General features: G+C 38.2%; 1 protein-coding gene across 1 annotated transcript; it reads right to left on the bottom strand.

Moving 5' to 3' along the window:
- Positions 1–2151: 2151 nt before the first annotated feature.
- On the bottom strand, positions 2152–4654 carry LOC103408141 (heavy metal-associated isoprenylated plant protein 39-like). Its single transcript, XM_008347036.4, has 3 exons — positions 4065–4654; positions 3753–3828; positions 2152–2946 (listed from the first exon to the last, which is right to left on the bottom strand). The coding sequence occupies exons 1-3, from the start codon at positions 4068–4070 to the stop codon at positions 2528–2530; spliced, it is 501 nt and encodes a 166-aa protein (XP_008345258.1). The 5' UTR covers positions 4071–4654; the 3' UTR covers positions 2152–2527.
- Positions 4655–9206: the final 4552 nt, after the last annotated feature.

Below are 9206 nucleotides of genomic sequence, written 5' to 3'. Positions count from 1 at the left end.
AAGTAGTTTTGAAACATATCTCGACTAGCAATATGCTCACTGATCCCATGACTAAACCCATAATTAGAAACTCGTTTCTGACTCATGTAAAGAATATGGGTTTATGTAGGGTTTGATGTGTTTTTCTTTGTATTTGACATTATTATTGAATAAAAAGGCATTGAATTTTTTCATTTCATATTTATTTTTGAAATGATTGTTTACACATCTTTACGAGTGTCACCAAGCTAGAATCAGTTTTTCACACGAACGATTCGCCCTGGTGCTAAGATAAAGAGTAGGATGAGACATTTGTGTCCTCAACGTATTGGACTGCGAGACCGGACACATGTATGTTGAACGTACGAATATGCACAAGGTAAACGGTGCCTTAGAAATGTCTAAGATGAGACTTAACAGAAGTCGAACATGAGATTTGTTTCATGTTGAAGCTTGTAAAGCTGGATATGAGCATCTAGGTGGGCGTCGAGAGGGCGACTAAGCTAGAAGACTCAGGTTAGGCGCTTGTGTAGCAACTAGACTAAGATTCGTATGGTGTATGTCAAATATACATGTGACACTCTCATTGAAAGGAGGATACACCATAGCATACAAATCATATTGTATGTGCTATAACCGACTGACAGTGGGAGTGATGAATTGTTCCCTGCTTCAATCAATGTGTGAACCACAAGGAATCTATATGATTCTACCCTTATGCCCTTTGAACTAAAGTCTATGTTAGAAAGATGAGGTTTAATGATCGCTACTTTAGCACATTTATCTAAGACGGTCAAGTCAGTTACTGTCCCAAAAGGCGTGTCTAGGCAAGCAGTTAAATTATATTAGACTGACATGAGAGCTTAAGGAAGACAATTCGAAGAAAACACCATGTCATATGATTCATTAGTTGCGTGGCGTCTTGATATTTGTTATCAAACATAAGACATGGATACATAATACTTGTGAGACATGACATTGTTTTTTATTTCATAACAAGGGATAAAGAATGTCAAGTCTGGTGTGTGATGAACAATCTGGGGCATAAAGCAATGAACTTCAGGGTGATGCACTATTGTTAGTTTAGTGATAGCTTAATGGCAGTGGTCCTGGTTATGTACGTTCTTTCTCGCGAGGTCGCATGTCCCATTTCCTGTATGAGGAGATAGACTATAATGGATGTGAACTAAGTGTGTTGATTAAGACTATGCCACACCCTATATGGGTGAGTGGGAGATGTAGGATTTATCTTATGGGATAAATAAATATCAAAGGATATTCCATCCACATAAGGATATTAACCTCCTAATAATCTATGTGATAATTAGATGAAAATCAAGAGATATTCATATTAGAATATACTTGGGATTTTCATTGGCTTTTCAGTCTTTGTACACTCTTTCCAACCACTATATACGGAGGCTTTGGGGAAGAGAGAAAAAAATAAGAAACACAAGCTTTTCCACAGTTCAAATATTTTAGTTAGGTCTTTAGAGCTATCACTTTCGGCTCTAGGTCTTGGTAGGCGAAAACCAAGGGGCAACTCGACATATTGTAGCCAACTCAACGACCTGCGAGGTTCTAGAAGTGCACGGAGGGTCGGAGCATTGTTCATGTTTGTAGGAGCATGTTGAGATTCAAGTTTCCGCAAAAAAAGGTACACATGTACTTTCGAATCTATTTATAGTCTTCCAACAAACGTCATGATTGTCACTCTAAAAATTTCTCATGCATTTCATAAATCAGACATGAAAGTTTGAGTTTTGGATACACCAACTTTAGAAGGCTGGAAGAGCTTGAAAATGATCTAGAAAACAACCATGATTCTTCAAGCAGAGAAAACTCCATTTTCTAATTAACTTACACCATCCAATGAAGTGGTACCACACTAATAGAGATGACCAAGTAAAAGAAAAAGGAAAAATGATTACTAACTTGACCAGTTAATCCATGGGACCATGTATGACCGTTGCAAATTAATGCAGAAGCAGCGGCTTATATATAATATAAAGACACATCAATGACAGGTACAATGGTGAGGAGGAGGAGGAGGAGGACCATGACTCCATGAGCCTTCAGTTTCATTTAATAAAGCATATAGACATACAAGCTCACAGACAAATACAAAGAAACACCTGAAAGGAATACATTCACATGACCCACCATGCAAACTGAAGAAAATGAGAGTTACCTTCGCTTTATTTAATACACCTGTGCCCTACAAAATATTAACTACAAAACCAAAGAAAATGAAATTTTCCATTTTCTTTACCCACAGTAAAAAAAAATTACCAAATTGGCGAGCTCAAGCTCCCAAGAGAAGCATTACAGACCATAATAAGACTCGAGAGTACAATTATGTGGTGACAACAAAACTTAAATACATTTATTTGCTCTACACACAATAGTAATGTTTTGCAACATTTCAATGAGGCAAAGAGCATCTTATATATACAGATGCAGCTCCTACTTTCTTGGGGTTTTGGCCTCCAATTCGCATTGGGAAGATTTTGAGTCCCTCGTTCGAGGATTCAAGAAGCTTGCTTGCCTAGAAAATAACGCATGAATTCGGATTCTCTTCCATGCTTTGCACATAGTAGTATTTGGTCATGTGGGGGTTGTACGCTTTGTATGCCTTGACGAGCTCCAAGACGGGGTCTGGCTCTTTCTTCTTCTCTTCTTCCTTCTTCTCTTCTTCTTTCTTCGGCTCCTCCTTCTTGGCTTCTTCTTCTTTCTTGGGTTCTTCTTTCTTGGGCTCCTCCTTCTTCGCCTCTTCTTCTTTCTTTGGTTCGTCTTTCTTGGGCTCTTCCTTCTTTGGTTCCTCTTTCTTAGGCTCTACTGCTGGTCCTACTGAGATTATATCTGTTTGCCAATACTTGCGCAACTTGCTCACCACAGTCACCGGGTCCACGCTTCCGATCACTGTTAATTTCTTATCCTTCATGTCCATGGCAATGGAATCGATGCCTACAAATTGCAAGATCAAAACAATTAATTGAGAATTCTCAATTATTCAACTCTGTTTAAATATCTACTATCTCAAGAACAATTGATCCATATGACCCCTACATTTTGTGGTACTTAAAGTTTTGAGTAATGCAAGACAGATGATCAACTTGCTGATAGAGCAAACTAGCAACTCTAAACCCTGCCGAAACCATGCACAGATTGTTTTAAAACATTAACCCATTCATTACTAACATTTTTCTCTTATACACAACTCCGAAGGCAACATGGACAACCAACGCCGACAACAAACGGCAAGTTCTTCATCATCGAAAAAAACAAAAAAAAAAATCTAAAGGCAAACATTAACCCGATTCATTACATACATTACTTGTAAGATTTCTAGTACATTTCAACCCCTTGAAATTGAATCACAAAGTATAGTGTAGACGTCTGCAAACTACACCATCTTCTCCAAAATTTATTCATATAAAGAGCCTAGGTGAAGAAATTTCTCTCTTTCTCTTTCTTTCCTCATCTTTCTGTTTGTTTTTTTAACCAATTAAGTTGTCATATGTGAACAATCAGATATGAACAATAACAAAAAAGATATGATATTTTATATATAATTTTCCAATCCCATCTCTTGCTTCTTTAGGAAACTAAGTGGAGAAATCTTCCAACCACTACTTTCCATCCAAACAATTACAGATGACAGAATTTAGGTAAGGATTTAAGTATATTTCTGTCAATTAGTAATTAACATCATCAATTTGTTCCAAATTAAGAAGTTTGATTAAATCTAGTAAAATAATGATATTTTGCACCTGAAAGAGTAGAGACTGTCTTGAGAGCCTTCTGCTTGGCTTTGTCATCAGGCAAATCCAACTTCAGTACAAACTTCTGCAACAACAAAACCGCAAACACCAAGAGATCTGATCAGAATCACACAAAAATCTTCCAAATCTGAACAATTCTTTCATGGAAACTCCAAAACTGCAATAACCAAAATCAGAATTTTTTGTCCCTTTCAAGATAGAGACTTGTGTGCTTAATTAGGACCCAAAAGGGAAATCTTGACAGCAAAAAGAATGAATATTCAGAAAATTTAAAAGTGGGGAGGATTTCAGATTCCAGACCTTCATTTGCAATTGCCTTCTTTTTTTAGAGAGATGCAGAGCAAAAAAACCAGAAAGTTGAGATTGTCAGATGGAAAAGCCGTGCAAGAAAAATGAGAAAACAGAGATAAATGCAATTTGCACAAATGGGGTGTTGAAAAGAGAGGCCAAGACGAAATCGAATAATGCTTTGTTGAAAAGGGGAGAGAGAGAGAGAGAGAGAGAGAGAGAGAGAGAGAGAGAGAGAGAGATGAGATGAGATGAGAGAGATAGGAGGTCGGTGTTTGGGCACACCAGGTACCAAAAAAATCCGAATCAAAACAACCAGTGCAGAATAGGAGAGAGAAAATTAGGGAGTGGAAAATGAGATGGAGAGAAAAGCAAGAGATATAAAGCTTTTGTGCACGAACGTGTTCAAGAATTGTGTGCAACCAGTGAAGCTATCAAGCTGCTTAAGCAGTTAAGCTATTACAGTCAAAATCCATGGCCCTTTTGGAACAAGAAATTGCATATCACGCGCGAACTGTTGGCGCGTCAATTTACTCTCTGGCCTATAAAGTCACCTTCTTGAAATGACTTCTCCCAAATTTGAAGCCTCAAAAAATACCCTCGTTGTGAAAATGTAATTTGTGGTGGATTTTAATGAGTATTCCGCAAAACACCACGTCAGTTTTTTATACTAAAGGTGAGTTTATTGTACCAGAATATCTCGGATTAGACTAGCTTTATAGACTAAGCTAGACTGGTTTAGACTAGACTACGCGGGATTAACTTAGTGAAGCGTGTGAACTAAAAAGTAGAATGATTAATCAACTTTAATATTATATTATTTAACCGATATCTATTAATATTTTAATTTTAATATATTTATTTATTCTTTTATAATTTCTTCCTCTCTCTTAACCTCTCTTTTTTCTTCGCCCATGGTCTTCCTGCCCTTTCCCATTTTTACTCTCTTTTTTCTTCGTCCACTATCACCCTCCCCGCTCTCTCTTTTTCGCCATTTTCACTCAAATTACTTTGCTCTATTCTTCTCTTCTTCAAAATAAGAAACTCTGAAGTTGTTTTGATATTTAAATTTCAGTTCTTTGAGATTACAATTTCAGTTCTTGGCGTTGGATTAAATCCAAAGCAAATCTAGCTAGGTATTCCTTCTTGAAGCAAAGAGGGGAAATATGGGTTGTGGGCTCGTTGGGTTTCATAAGAGGGAGAGAAATCAATTTGAAGCAAATAGAAGGTTGGGTTCGCGAGATGAAGGAGATCGGCAAGACGGCAAGATTTGGTGATGGGTTTGCGGGGAATATGGAGATCGAACAAACCGCTGGATTTGATGACTGGATTTGGCAACGCATGGTTGCTGATTGCAAACGATGTAGATATTAGAGAGCAGGGATTAACAATCCCAACCTTTTCGGGGGTCCTAGCTAAGACGAGGTAGCGACGCCTTTAGTCAGAACGAGTCCGACTTAATCCCATTAAAGACAGTCCCAAATCAAACCAAACACAGACCAGTAAGCCAGTCTAGTCCAGTGAAGCCTAAGGAGCTCAAACAAACACAGCCTAAGGAGATTGTTTCAAAATGAAATTCATCATAGATTTTCTGTTACTTTATAATTTTAGCGTTAATTTATACATTAATATTATAAAATAGGGGTGTGCTATCCACACATCCCTTTTTACTTCTCTCATCCCTTGTTAATTTATGTCATTTGATCTTATTCAATTCATCTTATCCAACGGTCGAAAATTAAAAGGGTGTGAGAGAAGTAAAAAATGGTGTGTGGATATCACATCCCATAACATATTATGTTAAAAACATAAAGTTAATGAAAAATCTCACTTTAAAAAGTCTCCTTAACATTTCTCTTTCCCAAGCGTTGGTGTTCTTCAATGTCATCGTGCGTAATTTGATAGGCTGTTAAAAACATTGATTTTTCTTCTATGTGACTTTTTGGATTCTCCATGCCACATTAAAACTCAATGCTACTTTTAACTTTTTTTTTAATGAAAAATTATAATTATATACTATTTTTCTTTTCTCATACATTCTTTGTTAATCTTATTTGTTGTTTATGTTTGATTTATTCAATCTGAATAACCAATTATAAGAGGGGTATGTAGGACGAGAAACATGATGTGTAACTCTCACTTCTCTCGTCTATTTGCACATGATCATTTAGTCTAGTAACACCAAGAGAAAGGATAGAGAGAGAGTGTGTGAGATTTTCTACAATTGAGCGGCACGAGGAGGAAGAAGAAGGGCTCTCGAATGATAACATATCAAACCCTTGCCCAACGAAAAGGTTCGTCGAGTAAAGGTTTAAAAAAAAGAGTAAATTGTAGTAATGGTCCCTCAACTTTAATCAAATTGGAGCAATGGTCCCTCAACTAAAAATCCATTACCATTGGTCCCTCAACTTATCAAAATATGTAGCTATGGTCATTTTCATCAATTTCGTCAAAATTTTGTCAAAATAAATTATGTTGGAATAACCATTTATATAATTAGGGTCCATCAACTCATCAAAATGTGTAATTATAGTCCTTTTCGTCAACTACGTCAAAATTTTTGTCAAAACGAGTTATGTTGGAATGATCATTGCAACAATTGGGTTAAAGTTAAGGGACCATTTCTCTAGTTGAATTAAAGTTGAGGGACCAATGGTAATGGATTTTTAGTTGAGGGATCATAGCTGCACGTTTTGATGAGTTGAGGGACCAATGGTAATGGATTTTTAGTTGAGGGACCATTGCTCCAATTGAGTTAAAGTTAAGAGAATATAGCTACAATTTACTCTTAAAAAAATGAAACACATGTTTAAAACCCTAAAATTTCATTAGGTAAAGGCGTCTAAAATAGTTTAATTTGACAAAAAAAATTGGTGGAAAATAAAGTTTGCCTGACAAAATTTTGGAATATTTCATCGGGCTATCTAGGGGCAAATTTGATTTTTTGGAAAAATTTGGGAGAAATTTTTCAGTTTCAGGTTTGCCCCACAAATGTAGCAATGTTGCCCAATAAATCTATGTTAGTTTGCCACATTAAATCGTCGAGCAAACATCAAAAAATTATTTATTCTCAATTACCGTCCTTCAAAAATTCATCAAAATCAAAGGTTTATACACATTAAATCGCCATGATATGTTTGTATCCGTTGAAGGATTTTATTTCGTTACCTAATCTTCAAACGTTTGTTTTTTGTGGTTTTTGACTTTTACGGTCTCAGAGTATATAGAAACAAGTTTGACGGTTGGATCGTTGAAACTAATTTCATAAAATGCATATCAAATAAAAAACAATAGATTCTGTTGGTACCATATATTGGGCCTCGTATTTGGGCCTTGGGCCTCGTAGCCTCGTATTTGGGCCTTGAGCCTCGTATTTGGGCCTCACACATTAAGCCAACGACAAATGTAAAAGAGGAGGAGCCCCTTATTCTATAAAAGGAGACTCCCCTCATTCTAAACGAAGGCTGAAGTCCTCATTTCTAAGGGCTAGAGCTGAAAACAAAGGCTAGAAGCCTTGAGAGAGAGTCCTCACACCACCGAGGCTCTCCTCTCCCTTCTCTTCTCTCTCTGGGGGACTTCCCCTCAAACACTTGTATCCATACAATTACAGAGAAACAGAATCAACTACAGTGTGGACGTAGCCCAAACATTGGGGTGAACCACGATAAAATCCTTGTGTTCTTTGTGTTCTTCGTGTTCTTGAGCGTTTGTGCAGATTCACGGTCGGATTTACGTTGTTCCAAGACCGCCCCGGTTTTGTGCATCAACATTTGGCGCCGTCTGTGGGAAACGACACGAAAAGTTATGTCGGATCTCTCTCAATTTTTAACCTCCACCGTGGATCTGCAAAATTTAACAAAACCCAGAAAGAAAAACCACAACAAAATATCCCCAAAACCCAAACACCACTAATCATTTTCTCAACCCACCTTCGTGAATCCATCGGAAAACGACATGTCCTTCAAAAGCCCAAGCATACTCCTCGTGAAGCTTCTGTTCTTCTTCGGGCGTGTAATCGCTCTCGACGCCGAACAACTTCCTCATGTGCTCGACGCTCTTGTTTTTTATTTGATCCACCACGATCTGGTTCAGCACTCCCAGCAAATAGATCGACGTGCAAGAAGTCAGTGGCCAGGATCAGCTCCATCACGCGGTCGGTTATTAACTCCCTGACGAAATCGGTGCTGACTTTCCTCAGCTCTTTCCTCCACGCCTCATCATGCTCCACTTTCCGATGCAGATGTTGGGTTTTGGTCCAGAAATCGATGCAGATGTTGGGTTTTGACTCGACTCACTGAGTCTCATTCCTTCCAAGGAGATAAGCAGCAGCCGCAGAAGCAGAAACTAGAGGGCTGCACCTGCAGGAATCACACAACCAAGAGATCTGCGATGCTTGCAACCAATGTGGCAGGCCATACCTTGAGCATTCAGGAATCAACTACTTCAAAGATCAACCGGAGAAAAGATGAGCCATCCGGTTTACAGTGCAGTGCGTGGCGACGGTGCATCCTAACACCGTGAGCCGCCAGATGGTGAAGTATGTCGCTGGGTTGAGCAGAGACGCAGCAGGTGGAGGTTCAAATGAAGAAGCTATATTGTGTGAATAAGGCTGCTGTTTTACCTATTAACATTGAGGATGCTGCTCGGAGTGATGTCGAAATCGAAAAGGCTTTGCAGGCCGGAAGAACACTCGTTCGAGTTAATCACTCACAGAGTTGGACGGGAAGGAGAAACAATCGAAAAGGCTGTAGCACATCCTGCCCTAACTATTAGTGGAACCCTGAGCCTTATTTGGGCCCCGCCACTTTGCTCCACTCCAATTGAGTTTGTTACAGCAGGATATTCCAATGGATGATAATCATCATCAAAAGGGCTTGGACAACAACAAAAAACGTTAGGTCTCCATCCACTTTTTCCTGTCAACCGCCAATGTCGGGATAAAGATAAGGCATCTTCTTTCTTTATCAATAGTGTTTCATTATAATCGGCACTCACAAAAGCATAATTAATATATATATATATAATGATAGTTGGCATCACAACAGTATATATATATATATACTTGTTGCTAGAATGCAACCGCATATGCCGCGTGCTTGTGCTTTTATTAAATAATGCTGTTGTAAACTTAAGTCTGCTATGCACATACCAATA

This window comes from Malus domestica, chromosome 01, assembly GCF_042453785.1.
Source record: "Malus domestica chromosome 01, GDT2T_hap1".
Lineage (NCBI taxonomy): Eukaryota > Viridiplantae > Streptophyta > Magnoliopsida > Rosales > Rosaceae > Malus > Malus domestica.
Note: the sequence above shows the minus strand (reverse complement) of the source record. Positions and strands in the feature narration are given on the sequence as shown.

Excerpts from the sequence above, each read along its gene's own strand:
- LOC103408141 (XM_008347036.4), bottom strand. Across the intron at positions 2,947-3,752 it reads GACAGTCTCTACTCTTTCAG|GCATCGATTCCATTGCCATG; the intron begins GTGCAAAATATC and ends TGCAATTTGTAG.